This window comes from Stegostoma tigrinum, chromosome 12 (assembly GCF_030684315.1).
Source record: "Stegostoma tigrinum isolate sSteTig4 chromosome 12, sSteTig4.hap1, whole genome shotgun sequence".
NCBI classification, from domain to species: domain Eukaryota; kingdom Metazoa; phylum Chordata; class Chondrichthyes; order Orectolobiformes; family Stegostomatidae; genus Stegostoma; species Stegostoma tigrinum.
Window position 1 is genome coordinate 1,225,934 of NC_081365.1, and position 20,801 is coordinate 1,246,734.

The following is a 20,801-nucleotide window of genomic DNA, read 5'->3' on the forward strand; positions in this document are numbered from 1 at the left end:
GTTCTGGCATTTGTTGCCCTAAGCACCTCTTGGATTAAATGTCTCACTGGGCCATTTCAGAGGCTACTTCAGAGTCAATCACTTAGAGTCACAGAATTATATAGCACGGAAACACGCCCTTTAGTCCAACTTGTCCACACTAACCAGAAAACTTAAACTGATCCAGTCCCATTTGCCAGAATTGGCCCATATTCCTCTCAACCCTTCCTATTCATGTACCTGTCCAGATACCTTTTAAATGCTGTAGTTGCTCATGCCTCCCCATCCCCTCTGACAGTACCTTCCATACGTGCATCACTTTTTGTGTGAAAACTTTGCCCCTCAGGCCCCTGTTAAATCTTTCTCTCATCTTAAGCCTATGCCCTCTAGTTTTGCACTCCCCTGCCCTGGAGAAAAGACCTTGACTATTTACCCTATCCATGCTCCTCATGATTTTATAAATCTCTATAAAATTACCCTTCAGCTTCTTAAGCTCCAGGGGAAAAAAAATCCTCATCTTATTCATCCTCTCCCTACATCTCAAACCGTCCAGTCCGAGCAACATGTAGGGAGAGGATGAATAAGATGAGACTTTTTTCCCCCCTGGAGCTTAAGAGGCTGAAGGATAACTTTATAGAGATTTATAAAATCATGAGGGACATGGATAGGGTAATATTTTACCTTGTCCAGAACAAATTTGAACCGTACTGTATTGTGGTCCCTATTGTTACCCTACTGCCACTTTGAACACTTATATGGCTTCCTTCCCTGGGACCAGATCCAGCACTGCTCTATACTGAGAAACTCCCTGTCTCCTGTTGTCCAGCTAGTGCTCTATCCATATTGCTTGTATAGCCTGGACCCCATGCGACTTCACTTTTCCATCAGCCTGCCATGGGGAACCTTATCAAACGCTTCACTGAAGTCCATGTATATGACATCAACAAGCCCTTCCCTCATCTATCAACTTTGTCACTTCCTCAAAGAATTCTAGCAAATTGGTAAGAGATCATCTTCCCTGCACAAAACCATGCTGCCTATCACTAATAAACCCATCTTCTTCCAAATGTGAATAGATCCTATCCCTCAGTATCTTCTCCAGCAGCTTCCCCACCACTGACATCAGGCTCACCGGTCCGTAATTTCCTGAATTATCCTTGCTACCCTTTTTAAACAAGGGGACAACATTAGCAATTCTCCAGGCCTCCGGGACCTCACCCATGATCAAGGATGCTGCAAAGATATCTGTTAAGGCCCCAGCTATTTCCTATCTCGCTTCCCTCAGAAACGTGAGATAGATCCCATCTGGACCTGGGAACTTGTCTACCCAAATGCCTTTGAGAATACCCAACACTTCTCCCCTTCCTTATGCTGATTTGACCTTGAGTAATCAAAAATCTATCCCTAACCTCAACGTCCATTATGTCCCTCTCCTCGGTGAATACTGATGCAAAGTACTCATTAAATATCTCACATATTTTCACTGACTCCTCGCATAACTTGCCTCCTTTGTCCTTGAGCGGGCCAACCCTTTCTCTAGTTACCGTCTTGCTCCTTATGCATGATTAAAAGGCTTCGGGATTTTCCCTAACCGCGTTTGCTAAAGATTTTTCATGACCCTTCACGCCCCCTTAATTCCTCATTTCAGATTGGTCCTACTTTTCCAATATTCTTCCAAAGTTTGTCTGTTTTCAGTCACCTAGACCTTATGTATGCTTCCTTTTTCCTCTGCTAGTCTCACAATTTCACCTGTCATCCATGGCTCCCTAATCTTGCCCTTTCTGTCCCTCATTTTCACAGGGACATGTCTGTCCTGCGCTCTAATCAACCTCTCTTTAAAAACCTTCTACATATCAAATGTGGATTCACCCTCAAACAGCTGCTCCCAATCCACATTCCCCAGCTCCTACTGAATTTTGGGATGTTGGCCTTTCCCCAATTCAGGACTCTTCCTTTAGGACCACTCTTGTCTTTGTCCATGAGTATTGTAAAACTTACAGAATTGCGGTCACTATTCCTAAAGTAATCCCCTACTGAAAGTTCAACCACCTGGCCGGGCTTATTCCCCAACACCAGGTCCAATATGGCCCATTCCCAAGTTGGGCTATTTACATATTGCTCTAGAAAACCCTCCTGGATGCTCCTTATAAATTCTGCTCCATCTAAACCTCTAACACTAAGTGAATCCCAGTTAATGTTGGGAAAATTAATATCTCCCATTACCACCACCCTGTTGCTCCAACATCTTTCCGTAATCTGTTTACATATTTGTCGCTCTATCTCACGCTCGCTGTTGGGAGGCCTGTAGTACAGCCCCAACATTGTTACTGCATCCTTCCTATTTCTAAGCTCTGCAGTCCTCCATTGTGCCCTCATTCAGTACGGCTGTGATACCCTCTTTGACCAGAAATGCAACTCCTCCACCTCTTTTACCTCCGTCTCTATCCTGCCTGATGCATCTATATCCTGGGATATTTAGTTGCCAATCTTGCTCTTCCCTCAACCAAGTCTCAGTAATAGCAATAACATCGTACTCCCAGGTACTAATCCAAGCCCTAAGCTCATCTGCCTTACCTACTACACTTCTCGCATTAAAACTAATGCACCTCAGACCACCTGTTCCTTTGCGTTCATCATCTGCTCTGTGCCAACTAGTCACACTGACTTCATTATCTCGTTCCTTACAGGCTTTAGTGACTACCTCCTTACTGTCCACTAACCTCCTCATTTGGTTCCCATCTCCCTGCCACATTAGCTTAAACCCTCACCAACAGCGTTAGCAAAAGCATCCCCAGGACATTGGTTCCAGTCCTGCCCAGGTGTAGACCGTCCGATTTGTAATAGACCCACCTCCCCCAGAACTGGTCCCAATGTCACAAATATCTGAACCCCCTCCCTCCTGCACTCATTTCTCTCCCTCTCTCAAGCCACTCATATATCCTGCCTATTCTTTCATTTCTACTCTGACTAGCACATGGCACTGGTAGCAATCCTGAGATTACTCCCTCTGAGGTCCTACTTTTTAACTTGGCTCCTAACTCCCTAAATTATACTTGTAGGACCTCATCCCATTTATTACCCATATCATTGGTGCATATATGCATCATGAAGCTGGCTGTTCACCGTCCCCCTCCAGAATGTCCTGCAGTCGATCTGAGACATTCCTGACCCATGCACCTGGGAGGCAACATACTATTCGGGAGTCTCGTTTTTGACCACAGAACCTGGAGGGGGTCCAAAAGGGATTTAGCAGGATGAGACTGGGAATGGTGAGTTTGAATTAAAAAGAGTGGCTGGAGAGGGTCCAAAAGGGATTTAGCAGGATGAGGCCAGGAATGATGGGTTTGAGTTATAAAGAGTGGCTGGAGAGGGTCCAAAAGGGATTTAGCAGGATGAGGCCGGGAATGGCGAGTTTGAGTGAAAAAAGAAGCTGGAGAAGGTACAAAAGGGATTTAAAAGAATGAGTCCGGGAATGGTGGGCTTGAGTTATAAAGAGAAGCTGGAGAGGGTACAAAAGGGATTTAAAAGAATGAGACCGGGAATGGTAGATTTGAGTTATAAAGACTGGCTGGAGAGAGTACAAAAGGGATTTAGCAGGATGAGGCTGGGAATGGCGAGTTTGAGTGAAAAAAGAAGCTGGAGAAGGTACAAAAGGGATTTAAAAGAATGAGACCGGGAATGGTAGATTTGAGTTATAAAGACTGGCTGGAGAGAGTACAAAAGGGATTTAGCAGGATGAGGCTGGGAATGGTGGGTTTAAGTTATAAAGAGAGGCTGGACAGGCTGAAACATTTTTCACTCGAGCTTAGGTGGTTGAGAAGTGACATTATAGAGGTTCATAAGAGGGGATTTAATAGAGACATACAAGATGATCAGAGGATTAGATAGGGTGGACAGTGAGAGTCTTTTTCTGAGGATGATGACTTCAGCTTGTACAAGGGGGCATAGCTACAAATTGAGGGGTGATAGATTTAAGACAGATGTCAGAGGCAGGTTCTTTGCTCAGAAACAACAAACAAAGAAATAAAGAAACCTACAGCACAGGAACAGGCCCTTCGGCCCTCCAAGCCTGTGCCGATCAAGATCCTCTGTCTAACCTGTCATCTATTTTCTAACGGTCTGTGTCCATTTGCTCCCTGCCCATCCATGTACCTGTCCAAATATATCTTAAAAGACGCTAACGTGTCTGCGTCTACCACCTCCGCTGGCAACACATTCCAGGCACCCACCACCCTCTGTGTAAAGAACTTTCCACGCATATCTCCCTTAAACTTTCCTCCTCTCACTTTGAACTCATGACCCTTAGTAATTGAGTCCCCCACTCTGGGAAAAAGCAGAGAGTGGTAAGGGTGTGGAACACCCTGCCTGCCAATGTAGTTAACTCAGCCACATTAGGGGCACTTAAACAGTCCTTGGATAAGCATATGGATAATGATGGGACGGTGTAGGGAGAGGGGCTTAGATTAGTTCACAGGTCGGCGCAACATCGAGGGCCGAAGGGCCTGTTCTGCGCTGTATTGTTCTATCTATTCTATCTGTCTATCTAGTGAGGAGTGTGAATAAGGTGGATTGCGGATGTCTTTTCCCTGGGTGGGGGATTTCAAGACTAGGGGGCATATCTTTAAGGTGAAAGGAGAAAGGTTTAAACAAGAATTGGGAGGCAGTTTTTTTTACATAGGGTCTGGTTTGTGTGTTCTACTGTCTGAAAATCCTGGTTTAGTTTGAAGAATATTAATCAACACACCATGTGAAATTCCCAAAAATGTAGATGCTGGGTGTGAATAGCTCTGCTGCTCCCCATGTCTTGTGGTGCTTAGCTTGTCACTTGCCCGGTTTTAAATGAAACACCTTATGTAGAGGCAAATTGCAGCCTCCAAAGAGTAACAATATTTATGCGACTCACCTTTCTGCAATCCACTTTTAAATTTTGATTTATGTTGCAGGGAACATACAGATTTAAGAATGGAGCACGTTATGTAGGTGAATATGTACAGAACAAGAAACATGGCCAGGGAATCTTCTATTATCCAGATGGCTCCAAATATGAAGGTGAGATTTTGCCATCTAGTCTTCTATTATTATACAGTGTGAAATAAGGAGACCTTGCTCATGCCATCAAAGGACAGGACACAAACTGTACTTTGCTGTACTTTCATTAGCTGACACCTTGGCAGTTCAGATAACAAGGTGTAGAGATGGATGAACACAGTAGGCCAAACAGCATCAGAGGAGCAGGAAAGCTGATGTTTCGGGTCTAGACCCTTCTTTAGAAATGGGGGAGGGGAAGGGGGTTCTGAAATAAATAGGGAGAGAGGGGGAAGCGGATACATGTTGGATAAAGGAAAAGATAGGTGGAGAGGATGGGTCAAAGATGCGGGGATCTTGGAGTCAGTAAAGGTGAGTGTAGGTGGAGAGTTAGGGAGGGGATGGGTCAGCCCAGGGAGGACAGACAGGTCAAGGGGGCGGCATGAGTCTAGGAGGTAGGAGAGGGGGATGGAGCTTGAGGTGGGAGGAGGGGATAGGTAGGAGGAAGGACAGGTTAAGGGGTTGGGGGCAAACTTGGCTAGTTTTGGGATACGGTAGAAGGAGGAGAGATTTTGAAGCTAGCGAAGTCCACATTGATACCATTGGGCTTCAGGGTTCCCAAGAGAAATATGACGTGCTGTTCCTGCAACCTTCGGGTGGCATTGTTGTGGCACTGCAGGAGGCCCAGGATGGACATGTCGTCTAAGGAGTGGGAGGGGGAGTTGAAATGGTTCATGACTGGGAGGTGCAGATGTTTGTTGCAAACCAAGCGTATGTGTTCCGCAAAGCGGTCCCCAATCCTCCGCTTGGTTTTCCCAATGTAGAGGAGGCCACATCTGGAACAGCGGATACAGTATACCACATTAGCAGATGTGTAGGTGAACATCTGCTTGATGTAGAAGGTCTTCATGGGGCCTGGGATGGGGGTGAGGGGGGAGGTGTAGGGGCAGAGAGAGTGGTCCCTCTGGAAAGCAGATAAGGGTGGGGAGGGAAAAGTGTCTTTGGTGGTGGGGTCGGATTGCAGATTGCGGAAGTGCCGGAGGATGATGCGTTGGACCCAGAGGTTGGAAGGGTGGTACATGAGGACGAGGGGAATTCTGTTTTGGTTGTTGTTGCAGGGAGGGGATGTGAGTGATGAGTTGCGGGAAATGTGGGAGAGAGGGTCGAGGGCGTTCGTGACCACTGAGGGGGTAGAGTTGCGGTACTTGAAAAACGAGGTCATCTGAGATGTTCGGGCATGGAATGCCTCATCCTGGGAGCAGATGCGGTGGAGACAAAGGAGTTGGGAATAGGGGAAGGCATTTTTGTAGGAAGGTGGGTGGGAGGAGGTGTATTCTAGGTAGCTGTGAGGGTCGGTCAGCTTGAAATGGATATCGGTTTCCAGGTGGTTGCCAGAGATGGAAACAGAGAGTCCAGGAAGGAGAGAGAGACATCAGAGATGGTCCAGGTGAACTTAAGGTAGGGTTGGAAGGTGTTGGTGAAGTGGATGAACCGTTCAAGCTCCTTGTGGGAGCACGAGGCGGCGCCAATACAGTCATCGATGCAATGGAGGAAGAGGTGGGGTTTAAGGCCAGTGAAGCTACGGAAGATGGATTGTTCCATGTAGCCTACAAAGAGCCAGGCATAGCTTGGGCCCATGCAAATACCTATGGCTGCCCCCTTCGTCTGTAGGAAGTGGGAGGAATTGAAAGAAAAGTTGATGAGGGTGAGAACGAGTTCAGCTAAGTGGATGAGGGTGTCATTGGAGTGGACTAGTCAGGCCTGCGGGACAGGAAGAAGCCTTTAGGACATCTGTCTGGGGAATGCAATTGTAAAGGGACTGGACATCAATGGTAAAGATGAGCTGTTGGGGACCGGGGAATCAAAAGTCTTGGAGGAGGAGGAGGGCGTGGGTGATGTCGTGGACATAGGTGGGGAGTTCCTGCACCAAGGGGCAGAAAGTGAAGTTGAAATAAGTAGAGATAAGTTCGGTGGAGCAGGAGCAGGTGGAGACAATGGGTCGACCAGGGCAGGCAGGTTTGTAGATTTTGCGAAGGAGATAGAAGCGGGTGGTGCGGGGTTGGGGAATGATGAGGTTGGAGGCTGTGGGTGGGAGGTCACCTGAAGTGATGAGGTTGTGGATGGTTTGGGAGATGATGTTTTAGTGGTCAGGGTGGAGTCATGATCAAGGGGGCGCCAGGGGGAGGTGTCAGAGAGCTGGCATCTGGCCTTGACAATGTAGAGGTCAGTGTGCCATACTACAACTGCGCCTCCCTTGTCCGCGGGTTTTATGGTGAGGTTGAGATTGGAGCGGAGGGCTGCACATTCTGTGGGGGAGAGGTTGGAGTGGGTGAGAGGGGTGGAGAGGTTGTGGTGATTGATGTCTCGACGGCAGTTGGAGATGAAGAGGTCGAGAGAGGGTAGGAGGCCTTGGGGTGGTGTCCAGGAGGAGGGGGGGTGTGTTGGAGGTGGGAGAAGGGGTCAGTAGAGGAAGGGTTAGGCTCACAGTTGAAGGAGTAAGCGCAGAGGCAGAGGCGGCAGAAAAACTGCTTAATGTCCAAATGTGACCGGTATTCTTTGATGTGTGGGTGGAGGGAGACAAAGGTGAGCCCTTTACTGAGGACTGACTGTTCGTTCTCAGTAAGGGGGAGGTCTGGGGGGGATTGTGAAGACCAGCAGGGCTGGGTGTTATTGTCTTCTCTGGAGCTGCTGGCTGTGGAGGTGGTGGGCGTAGCAACGTCAGCAGCGGGCGGAATGATGTTGGCGTCGGCAGTGGACAAAGCGACATTGGCATTGGGAGGTGCGGAGTTGGTCGTTAAGTCCTGGATGTTGGTTGAGGTGGCAGTAGTGGTGTCAGCAGATGCGTCTTTGATGTCTGTGGCGTTGGCCTCAGAAACCGAGGTGGTGGCATTAGCAGCGGTGTCGATAGCATTCGCAGTACCGGAAGTGGTGTACCTGGCGGCGGCGGATGTGATGTATCTGTGGGTGCTCCGAAAATGTCCACATGGCTAATGGCGGCAGGCACATTGTGGGGAAGGTCCTGGGTAGGGTTGGAGATTTAGTGGGGGTGGAGGAGGCCTGTGTTGGGTGGCATAATACCATAAGACATCAGAGTGGATGTAAGGCCAATCGGCCCATCGAGTCCAGTCTGCCATTTAATCATGGCTGATGGGCATTTCAAGTCCACTTCCCTGCACTCTCCCCAGAGCCTTTAATTCTTTGTGAGATCAAGAATTTATCAATCTCCGCCTTGAAGGCATTTAACATCCCAGCCTCCACTGCGCTCGATGGCAACGAATTCCACAGGCCCACCACTCTTTGGCTGAAGAAATGTCTCCTCATTTCCGTTTTAAATTTACCCCCTCTATTCTAAGGCTTTCCCCACGGGTCCTAGTCTCCCCACCTAGCGGAAACAACTTCCCAGCGTCCACCCTTTCTAAGCCATACATTGTCTTGTAAGTTTCTATTAGATCTCCCCTCAACTTTCTAAACTCTAATGAATACAATCCCAGGATCCTCAGCTGTTAATCATACGTTAAACCTACCATTCAAGGGATCATCCGTGTGAATCTCACCTGGACACGCTCCAGGGGCCAGTATGTCCTTCCTGAGGTGGGGGGCCCAAAATCGGACACAGTATTCTAAATGGGGCCTAACTAGAGCTTTATGAAATCTCAGAAGCACATCACTGCTTTAATATTCCAACCCTCTTGAGATAAACAACAACATTACGTTCGCTTTCTTAATCACAGACTCTACCTGCAAGTTAACCTTTAGAGAATCCTGGACCAACACCCCCAGATCCCTTTGTACTTCTGCTTTATGAATTTTCTCACTGTTTAGAAAATAGTCCATGCCTGTATTCTTTTTTCCAAAGTGCAAAACCTCACATTTGCTCACATTGAATTTCATCAGCCATTTCCTGGACCACTCTCCGAAACTATCTAAATCTTTCTGCAGCCTCCCCACCTCCTCAGTATTACCTGCCTGTCCACCTATCTTCGTATCATCGGCAAACTTCACCAGAATGCCCCCAGTCCCTTCATCCAGATCGTTTATATATAAAGTGAACAGCTGCGGCCCCAACACTGAACCTTGCAGGACACCACTCGTCACCGGTTGCCATTTTGAAAAAGAACCTTTTATCCTAACTTTCTGCCTTCTGTCAGATAGCCAATCCTCAATCCAAGCCAGTAGCTCACCTCGAACACCATGGGCCCTCATCTTACTCAGCAGCCTCCCGTGAGGCACCTTATCAAAGGCCTTTTGGAAGTCTAAATAGATAACATCTACTGGGTTTCCCTGGTCTAACCTACTTCTTACCTCTTCAAAGAATTCTAACAGGTTTTCAGGCACGACATCCCCTTACTAAATCCATGCTGACTTGTTCTAATCCAACCCTGCACTTCCAAGAATTTAGAAATCTCATCCTTAACAATGGATTCTAGAATTTTACCAACAACTGAGGTTAGGCTAATCGGCCTATAATTTTCCATCTTTTGTCTTGATCCTTTCTTAAACAAGGGGGTTACAACAGCGATTTACCAATCATCTGGGACTTTCCCAGACTCAGTGACTTTTGAAAGATCACAACCAAAGCCTCCACTATTTCCTCAGCCACCTCCCTCAGAACTCTAGGATGTAGCCCATCGGGGCCAGGAGATTTATCAATTTTTAGACCTTTTAGCTTTTCTAGCACTTTCTCTTTTGTAATGCCTACCATACTCAACTCTGCTCCCTGACTCTCCTTAATTGTTGGGAGACTACTCATGTCTTCCACTGTGAAGACTGACGTAAAGTACTGACTAAGTTCTTCAGCTATTTCCTTGTCTCCCATCACTAGCCTTCCAGCAACAATTTGGATTGGCCCAATGTCTACTTTTGCTTGGCAGGCACCGGTAAGTTTAGTGTACTAACAGTTTTTAGTGTCCAATAAAGCCAGGTAGAATTATGAGTTCAGGTTGTGGATCCTGTGAAGAATGAAGAACAGGAGAGGTCCTTTGCAGGTCTGGGAGATGGAGGCTCTGAGCTGATATAGGTTTAGTTGTAGTGCCAGGAGATGCCGATGCATCGCTGTGAGTGTGTGTTTGAAGGATCTCAGGGAGAAATGTTTTCGAAGGATCTCAATGTTCTGAATGTAGTGGCTGTTGCGGTTGGGGAATTGAGAAGGCCTAAATGTAGACTGAAGCCCACTGGGGATGATCCAGTCCCATCGGCAGGTACTAAGAAAGGCAATGGGGTTGTTGTACCTGGTTTGCTTCAGGATGTGGTCGAGCAGTTTCAGGGCCGAAGAAATTACGAGAGAGTTGCTGTGGGACAGAGATCCACTGAGGTCTTTCCAGAGGGAGGAAGGTAACTTCTTCAAGGTAGGCATCCTTAGAAAAGGCTTCACACTGGGGTTAAAATTGTTTCAGAGAAAGGCGGAACTGCATCTGCTGGAGAATCTGAGATAGCAAGGTGTAGACCTGGATGAACACTGCAGGCCAAGCAGCATCAGAGGAGCAGGAAAGCTGACATTTCGGGCCTAGACTCTACTTCAGAAATGGGGGAGGGCAAGGGGATTCTGAAATAAATAGGGAGAGAGGGGGAGGTGGATCGAAGATGGATAGAGGAGATGATAGGTGGAGAGGAGACAGACAGGTCAAAGAGGCGGGGATGGAGCCAGTAAAGGTGAGTGAAGGTGGGGAGTTAGTGAGGGGATAGGCCAGGATAGGCAATTGAGTTGTGTATTCCCATGCAAACCATTACCACGAGTTCAGATCTTAGCCAATCATAAAAATACTTTCTTTGTGTCTACTAACTGTGATGGTGAGAAACTGCAAGAGACCTTGCAGCTTGAGGTAGAACCGTGTGTTGGCTCAGGCACCAGTGACATTCCAAATAGGTCTGGCAGTATCTGTGAAGAGAAAATCAGAGTTAATGTTTCGGGTCTGGTGACACTCCCTCCAGGAAGAGTCACTGTCCATGGAGCCTTAACTCTGATTTTTTCTTCACAGATGCTTCCAGACCTGCTAAACTTTCAGCAACTTCTGTTTTTGTTCCTGATTTACAGCATCTGCAGTTCTTTTGATTTTTAGTAACACTCCAAATCCAAGAGCCAGTCGGTGACAAATGACAAAGATGCTCTATCAAGGGCTCAGTCAATCACACTGTGACAGGACCATATGACTGGGAGTTAGTCAGTCACTGATACAACCTGCTATCCTGAAATACCTCCTGGTTAGCCACCAACTCTGTTCTATGTCTCTCGCAGGAAACTGGGCACATGATCAGCGACATGGAGAAGGAACTTATCATTATCCAAATGGTGATACATATACTGGAGAATGGCTTGCTCATCAGAGGTACAACATAGGACTAATATTGAGTGTAATAGCAATCTTGTGCTCATTTTTGGGATGGGGATGGGAGGGCTGTTAAAGCTTAGCTTTGTAACTTATTAAGTTTACCAAATTCTGAGTTGATGATGTTGACATGAGGTGGGATAACATCAGCAGTTAGAATTCCTTTGAAGTCCAGGCTAATTTATCTCACTGTAATATATAACCACATCAAGTTGCTTTACTTGTCCGTCCGGATTGAGGCAGTTTACCCTCGGACACAGTCAGATCAATTCCAATTCCAATATGATCAATTTGCAGCTTTGTAGAACATAGAACAGATAATTGTACAGCACAGTATAGGCCTTTGGCTCTCGATGTGGTGTTAACCTATTATCCTGCTAAGATCAATCTACTCTGCATACCCTACATTTTACTATCCTCCATGTGCCTATCCGAGAGTCACATAAAAGTCTCTAAAGTATCTGACTCCACTACCACTGCAGGCAGCGCATTCCACACACCCACCACTCTCTGTGTAAAGAACTAACCTCTGACATCTCCCCTATACCTTCCTCCAATCACATTAAAATTATGCCCCCTTGTAATAGTCATTTCTGCCCTGGGAAAAAGTCTCTGACATATCCACTGTGTCTATGCCTCTCATCATCTTGTAAACCTCTATCAAGTCACATCTAATCCTTCTTCATTCCAATGAAAAAAGCCCTGGCTCCCTCAGTCTTTCCTCATAAGAGCTACCCTCCAGTCCAGGCAGCATCCTGTTAAATCTCTTCTGCACCCTCTATAAAGCTTCCACATCTTTCCTATAATGAGGTGACAAGAACTGAACACAATATTCCAAATGTGGTCTAATCAAAGTTTTATAGAGCTGCAGCATAACCTCCCAGCTCTTAAACTCAATTCCTCTGCCCATGAGAGCCAACACACCATATGCCTTCCTTACAACCCCATCAACTTGGGTTGCAACTTTGAGGGATCTATGGACGTGGACGCCAAGATCCCTCTGTTCCTCCACACTGCCAAGAATACTGCTATTAACCCGGTATTCTGCATTCAAATTCCTCCTTCCAGACTGAATCACTTCACACGTTTCTGGGTTGAATTCCATCTGCCACTTCTTTGCCCAGCTCTGCATCCTGTCAATATCCAGTTGCAACCTACAACAGCCCTCCACGCTGTTCACAACTCTTCCGACCTTCCTGTCTTCGGCAAACTTATTAACTCTACTTCTTCATTCAAGTCATTTATAAAGATCACAAAGAGCAGAGGTCCGAGAACAGATCCCTGCAGAAAACCACTGGTCACTGAGCTCCAGGCTGAATACTTTCCATCCACCCTCACCCTTTGTCTTCTATTGGACAGCCAGTTTTGTATCCAGACAGCCAAATTTCCCTGAATCCCATGCATCCTTACTTTCTGAATGAAATGTGGAAACTTTTCGAGTGCATTGCTAAAATCCATATACACCACATCCACTGCTCTACCTTCATCAATGTGTTTTGTCACATCCTCAAAGAGTTCAATAAGGCTTGTGAGGCATGACCTCCCCCTAACGAGGACATGCTGACTATTTCTTTTCCAAATAATCATAAATACTATCTCTTAGAATCCTTTCCAATAATTTTCCCACCACAGAACTAAGACTGTAATTTCTAGATTTATCCTTATTCCCTTCCTTGAACAAGGGAATGACATTTGCCACCCTCCAATCTTCTGGCACTACTCCAGTGGACAGTGAGAGCGCAAAGATCATTGCCAAATGGGCAGCAATCTCTTGCCTCGCTTCCCGTAGAAACCCTGGGTATATCCCATCTATCCCAGGGGGCTTATCCATCCTCATGTTTTTCAAACTTTCTAGCACATCCTCCTTCCAAAAATCAACCTGTTTGAGCATATCTGCCTGTTTCATGCTGTTCTAACCAATGTCAAGGTCCCTCTCATTGGTGAATACTGAAGCAAAGTATTCATTAAGTATCTCCCCTACCTTCTCTGATTCCGAACACAAGTTCCTTCCACAATCCCTGATTGACCCTACCCTCACTCTAGCCATCCTTTTGTTTCTCACATCAGTATAGAATGCCTTGGGGTTTTCCTTGATCCTACACACCAAGGTTTTCTCATACCCACTTCTAACTTTCCTAAGTCCTGTCTTCAGTTCCTTCCTGACTACCTAGTAGACCTCTAGAGCCCTGTTCCATCTTTACTTCCACAACTTAAGTAAGCTTTCTTCTTCCTCTTGACTAGGTGTTCCACATGTCATGTCATCCAAGATCCCTTCACCTTACTATCCTTTCCTTGCCTCAGTGGGACAAACCTATCCAGTACCTGAAGCAACTGCTCCCTGAAACAACCTCCACATTTCTGTCGTGCATCTCCCTGAGAATATCTGATCCCAAGTGGTGCTGTGTAGCTTTTGCCCTAATAGCACTTTTTTAATTATAGCATTAATTCCCCCTCCCCCAAATAAATACTTCCCCATACTATTTGCACCTATCCCTCTCCATGACTATAGTAAAGGTCAGAGAGTTGCGATCACTATCACCGAAATGCTCTCCCACCGTGAGATCTGACACCTGACCTGGTTCATTGCCAAGCACCAAATCCAATATGGGCTCCCCTCTCGTCGACCTATCTACATTCTGAGTCAGAAATCCTTCCTGGACATACCTGACAAACTCTGCTCCATCCAAACTATTTGCACTTCAGAGGTTCTAGTCTATATTAGGGAAGTTGAAGTCGCCCGTGACAACAACCCAAATACTTTTACACCTTTCCGAAATCTGTCTCCTAATCTGCTCCTCAGTGTTTCTGTTGCTATTGAAGTTCCTATAGAAAACTCCCAATAAAGTGACTGTTCCTTTCCTGTTTCTGACTTCCACCCACACTGACTCAGTGGAGAAACCCTCCTCCATGACCTCCCTTCCTACAGCTGTGATACTATCCCTGATTAGCAATGCCACTCCTCCCACCTCTTTTACCTCCCTCCCTAATTCTTTTGAAACATCTGTATCCTGGAACATCCAACAACCATTCCTGCCCCTGTGTTATCCAAGCCTCTGCAATGGCCACAACATCATAGTTCCAAATACTGGTCGATGCTCTAAGTTTGTCACTCTCATTCCTGACACTTCTGGCATTGAAGTAGGCACACTTCAACCCATCGCACTGACTGCCACTTTGCCCTATCAACTGCATATCCTTCTACACAGACTCTCTGCTTCCTCTATTTGTCTCTGTATTGGCTATTCCATATTCTGAGCTCAGCTCCACTTCCCATCCGCCTGCCATCTGAAGAGCTCTAGCAAACCTTCCACCCAGAATATTGGTGTCCCTCCAGTTCAGGTCCAACCCATCCTTCCTGTATAGGTCCCATCTTCCCCAGAAGATAGCCCAATGTTCCACAAACCTAAAGCCCTCCTTCCTACACCAGCTCTGTAGCCACATGTTCAGCTGCACTCTCTCTTTGTTTCAAGCCTCACTAGCCCATGGCACCAGTAGTAATCCTGAGATTACTACACTACTTGTCCTGGTTTTCAGCTTCCATCCTAACTCCCTATAATCACTTTTCACGTCCTCATCCCATTTCCTAGCTGCGTCATTGTTACCGACGTGTCCCATGACTTCTGACTGCTCTCCCTCCCCTTAAGAATCCTGAAAACTCAATCCAAGACATCCATGACCGTGGCACTGGGAGGCAACATGCTATCCAGGAGAGTCACTCAGTACCACAGAATTTCCTGTCTGTTCCCCTAACCAGTGAATCTCCTGTCACTATCGCTCTCCTATTCTCTGCTCTTCCCTTCTGAACCACAGAGCCAGGCTCAGTGCCAGAGACCTGGCCACTGTGGCTTTCCCCTGGTAGACATAAATGACCTGGATGAGGGCGTAGAAGGATGGGTTAGTAAATTTTCAGACGACACTAAGGTCAGTGGAGTTGTGGATAGTGACGAAGAATGCTATAGGTTGCAGAAAGACATAGGTAAGCTGCAGAGCTGGGCTGAGAGGTAGCAAATGGAGTTTAATGCAGACAAGTGTGAGGTGATGCACTTTGGCAGGAGTAACCAGAAGGCAAAGTACAGGGCTAATGGTAAGATTCTTAGTAGTGTAGATGAGCAGAGAGATCTCGGTATCCATGTACATAGATCCTTGAAAGTTGCCACCCAGGTTGATAGGGCTGTTAAGAAGGCATACAGTGTTTTAGCTTTTATTAACAGAGGGATCGAGTTCCGGAACCAAGAGGTTATGGTGAAGCTGTACAAAACTCTGGTGCGGCCGCAGTTGGAGTATTGTGTACAGTTCTGGTCAACGCATTATAAGAAGGATGTGGAAGCTTTGGAAAGGGTGCAGAGGAGATTTACTAGGATGTTGCCTGGTATGGAGGGAAGGTCTTACGAGGAAAGGCTGAGGGACTTGAGGCTGTTTTCATTAGAGAGAAGAAGGTTGAGAGGTGACTTAATTGAAACATATAAAATAATCAGAGGGTTAGATAGGGTGGATAGGGAGAGCCTTTTTCCTAGGATGGTGACGGCGAGCACGAGGGGGCATAGCTTTAAATTGAGGAGTGAAAGATATAGGACGGATGTCAGAGGTAGTTTCTTTACTCAGAGAGTAGTAAGGGAATGGAATGCTTTGCCTGCAACGGTAGTAGATTCGCCAACTTTCGGTACATTTAAGGCATCATTGGACAAGCATATGGACGTACGTGGAATAGTGTAGGTTAGATGGGCTTGAGATCGGTATGACAGGTCAGCACAACATCGAGGGCCGAAGGGCCTGTACTGTGCTGTAATGTTCTATATCTATATTGTACCTCCCAACAGTATCCAAAACGGTGTACTTATCATTGAGGGGAATGGTCACAGGGGATCCCTGCACTCTCTGCTTATTCCCTTTCCCCTTCCTGACAGTCACCCAACTACCTTTTTCCTGTGATAACAAACCGTGGACTGGATGAACAGCAGGCCAAGCAGCATCTTAGGAGCACAAAAGCTGACATTTCGGGCCTAGACCCTTCATCAGAAAATCCCTTTTCTGATGAAGGGCCTAAGCCCAAAGCGTCAGCTTTTGTGCTCCTATGATGCTGCTTGGCCTGCTGTGTTCATCCAGTCCACAGTTTGTTATCTCGGATTCTCCAGCATCTGCAGTTCCCATTATCCCTGATACCTTTTTCTTGTACCTTGGGTGTGGCCACCTCCTTATAACTCCTCTCTATCACCCCCTCAGCCTCCTGAATGACTCGGAGTTCATCCAGCTCCAGCTCTAGTTCTCTAACGCGGTTTGTGAGGAGCTGGAGTTGGGTGCACTTCTCACAGGTGATGTCAGAAGGGATACTAATAGTGACCCTTACCTCCACATCCTACAAGAGGAGCATGCAACTGCCCTAGCTTCCATACCCCTTACTCTAGACTGCCAAAAGAGTAAAGAAAAAGAAAAAGCCTTACCTTACCGACCCTCCACACAGACTTCTTTTTTGTTGGAGAAGGAGTACGGATGGGAGGCACTACACGTGTAGTATTTCAGGTTTAGCTAATGCCCAAATATAAACGTTCACTTCTCGGCTCGGTCTCTCACCACCCCTGCTGCTCGAATCAAGTAGGCCACTGACTCACAAGATAAGTTTTTTTTAAGCAAAAGCCTTACATTCCTGGCTGACCCTGACTTGCGCTTTCTCCACTCCCGCCATTTGAATCAAGTAGCATGAAATTGCAAGAGGTCAGTTTCTTGAGGAGAAAGGTTAGCTGGTAGGGTGGAATATGAAAGCTTATTCTTTCTTACCTCATCTTCACTCTATGATGAAAGTCCTTGCTGTCTGCTGGGTTAGGTACATCACAGGAATGAGCTACTCTCAGGCATTTTAGTCAAAGTCCAAGGTTAAGATGTGGTCTCAGACTACAAGTTTACGCCATAAGAACCATCACCATGTGCACCAATCTTGCTCGCATTCTCTGACCAAATGGAGTCTTGAGGTGGTGATAACTACAGTAAAACCCTTTCACAGTCTTTTCCCAACTCAGGGAACACTGACTCTACATGCTATTCAGCACAAGATAAGGACTGAGTCTGAAAGCCTGTGCCCTGAATGAACAGTTACTCACTGGATAATCTTTCTGGGTCACTCAGGCAGCTATTTTGCTGTTTTTATTAAATAAAAGTTGATAATTGATAAAGTTCTCAATGGTCCATTGGATAAGTAGCACAGTTGTGAATGGTTAAGTCATGAAGGATTTGTTTGTTTTGAAAGTATTTTTATGATCCGAGCTGATTAGGCTCCAAATCAGATACTGGACAGGCTAGATCCCAGAATGAAATCTGCCTTGATAGATTCTTTTTACCATGTTGGTCAGGGCAGATTTAGTTTCATCAATATAACCGAAATTTAGTACATACAATATAAATAAAAATAAACAAATCAAATCAAACTATCTAAATAAATAGTTTTAAAAATGTCAAAACGCATTGCAAAACAAAACCGCATCTAATCTCAACACCATTACTTTGCAATAACTGGGGCGGTACAGTGGCTCAATGGTTAGCACTGCAGCCTCACAGCACCAGGGACCCAGGTTCAATTCCAGCCTCAGGTGACTGTCTGTGTGGAGTTTGCACATTCTCCCCATGTCTGCGTGGGTTTCCTCCAGGTGCTCCGGTATCCTGCCACAGTCCAAAGATGTGCAGGCTAGGTGGATTGGCCATGCTAAATTGCCTGTAGTATTCAGGGGTGTGTGAGTTATAGGGGGATGGGTCTGGGTGGGATGCTTCAAGGGGCAGTGTGGACTTCTTGGGCCAAAGGGCCTGTTTCCACACTGTAGGGAATCTAATCTAAACACAAAACCATAGAAATTCATTCCTGATCAAATCTATAAGTTTCACAACTGTTTCTTCTCAGTTCTAGTCTTGCAAGCTATGAAATTTTCTGAGTCAAATCCTCACACAATTTTCTCAGTCCATTACTAACTTGCAGGTTCTAAACAAGGTTAACAAACATCACACTTTAATGAAATAATACATTCCCTTAATTGTTCTGAACAGTCTCCTTTCTCTTAGATATGTGGACAGTGCGGAAAGATGTTGCAAGTTACAGAGGGACATAGGTGAGCTGCAGAGCTGGGCTGAGAGGACGCAAATGGAATTTAATGCGGACAAGTGTGAGGTGATGCACTTTGGTAGGAGTAACCGGAATGCAAAGTACTGGGCTAATGGTAAGATTCTTGGTAGTGTAGATGAGCAGAGAGATCTCGGTGTCCAGGTACACAGATCCTTGAAAGTTGCCACCCAGGTTGACAGGGTTGTTAAGAAGGCATTCGGTATTTTAGAGATAATGGGAACTGCAGATGCTGGAGAATCCAAGATAATAAAGTGTGAAGCTGGATGAACACAGCAGGCCAAGCAGCATCTCAGGAGCACAAAAGCAGACGTTTCGGGCCTAGACCCTTCATCAGAGAGGGGGATGGCGTAAGGGTTCTGGAACAAATAGGGAGAGAGGGGGAGGCGGACCGAATATGGAGAGAAAAGAAGATAGGTGGAGAGGAGAGTATAGGTGGGGAGGTAGGGAGGGGATAGGTCAGTCTAGGGACAGGTCAAGGAGGTGGGATGAGGTTAGTAGGTAGGAAATGGAGGTGCGGCTTGGGGTGGGAGGAAGGGATGGGTGATAGGAAGAACAGGTTAGGGAGGCAGAGACAGGCTGGGCTGGTTTTGGGATGCAGTGGTCTCCGTGACTCCCTTGTTTGCTCCACACTGCCCTCCAACCCCACCACACCCGGCACCTTCCCCTGCAACTGCAGGAAGTGCTACACTTGCCCCCACACCTCCTCCCTCACCCCTACCCCAGGCTCCAAGATGACTTTCCATATTCAACAGATGTTCACCTGCACATCTGCCAATGTGGTATACTGTATCCATTGTACCCGGTGTGGCTCCCTCTACATTGCGGAAACCAAGCGGAGGCTTGGGGACCACTTTGCAGAACACCTCCGCTCGGTTCGCAATAAAGAACTGCACCTCCCAGTCGCGAACCATTTCAACTCCCCCTCCCATTCTTTAGATGACATGTCCATCATGGGCCTCCTGCAGTGCCACAATGATGCCACCCGAAGGTTGCAGGAACAGCAACTCATATTCCGCTTGGGAGCCCTGCAGCCCAATGGTATCAATGTGGGCTTCACCAGCTTCAAAATCTCCCCTTCCCCCACCGCATCCCAAAACCAGCCCAGTTCGTCCCCTTCCCCCACTGCATCACACAACCAGCCCGGCTCATCTCCTCCCCCCACTGCATCCCAAAACCAGCCCAGCCTGTCTCTGCCTCCCTAACCTGTTCTTCCTCTCACCCATCCCTTCCTCCCACCCCAAGCCGCACCTCCATTTCCTACCTACTAACCTCATCCCACCTCCTTGACCTGTCCATCTTCCTTAGACTGACCTATCCCCTCCCTACCTCCCCACCTATACTCTCCTCTCCACCTATCTTCTTTTCTCTCCATCTTCGGTCCGCCTCCCCCTCTCTCCCTATTTGTTCCAGAACCCTCACCCCATCCCGCTCTCTGATGAAGGGTCTAGGCCCGAAACGTCAGCTTTTGTGCTCCTGAGATGCTGCTTGGCCTGCTGTGTTCATCCAGCTTCACACTTTATTATACAGTATTTTAGCTTTTATTAATAGAGGGATCGAGTTCCGGAACCATGAGGTTATGCTGTAGCTGTAAAAAATTCTGGTGCGGCTGCACTTGGAGTATCGTGGACAGTGCTGGTCACTGCATTATAAGAAGGATGCGGAAGCTTTGGAAAGGGTGCAGAGGAGATTTACTAGGATGTTGCCTGGTATGGAGGGAAGGTCTGACAATGAAAGCTGATGGACTTGAGGCTGTTTTCGTTCGAGAGAAGAAGGTTGAGAGGTGACTTAATTGAGACATATAAGATATTCAAAGGGTTAGATAGTGTGGATAGGGAGAGCCTTTTTCCTAGGATGGTGACGGCGAGCACGAGGGGGCATAGCTTTAAATTGAGGAGTGAAAGATATAGGACAGATGTCAGAGGTGGTTTCTTTACTCAGAATAGTAAGGGAATGGAACGCTTTGCCTGCAAAGGTAGTAGATTCGCCAACTTTAAGTACATTTAAGTCGTCATTGGACAGGCATATGGATGTACATGGAATAGTGTAGGTTAGATGGGCTTCAGATTGGTATGACAGGTCAGCACAACATCGAAGGCCGAAGGGACTGTACTGTTCTATGTACTTGCTTCTGACTCCAGTTAGGGCCTCTGTCAACTGCCTAAAAGCTTTTGAATTTTTTTTTAAAAGTCACTGTTCAGTACAGCTGCTACTTAATCAATAACTTAATATTTTCTCTTTCTGATTGTAAGCCCCCGCAGTGTAAACAACCTCCCATTAACATTCCAGGAGGCACACATTATGGTTTAAAATCATGGCTCAAGAAAGACTAACCAAGTTAATTTTCAAGAGTGCTCACAAAAATAGACCAACAT

At 46.6% G+C, this 20,801-nt stretch overlaps 1 protein-coding gene across 1 annotated transcript in view; it reads left to right on the forward strand.

The window, feature by feature from the left end:
• Positions 1-20,801, forward strand: part of rsph1 (radial spoke head component 1) — an 87,632-nt gene that overhangs the window by 20,796 nt on the left and 46,035 nt on the right. The window contains exons 3-4 of the mRNA XM_048540914.2: positions 4,923-5,028; positions 11,237-11,327. Coding sequence (XP_048396871.1) covers positions 4,923-5,028; positions 11,237-11,327 — 197 coding nt within the window. The remainder of the gene's footprint in view (positions 1-4,922; positions 5,029-11,236; positions 11,328-20,801) is intronic.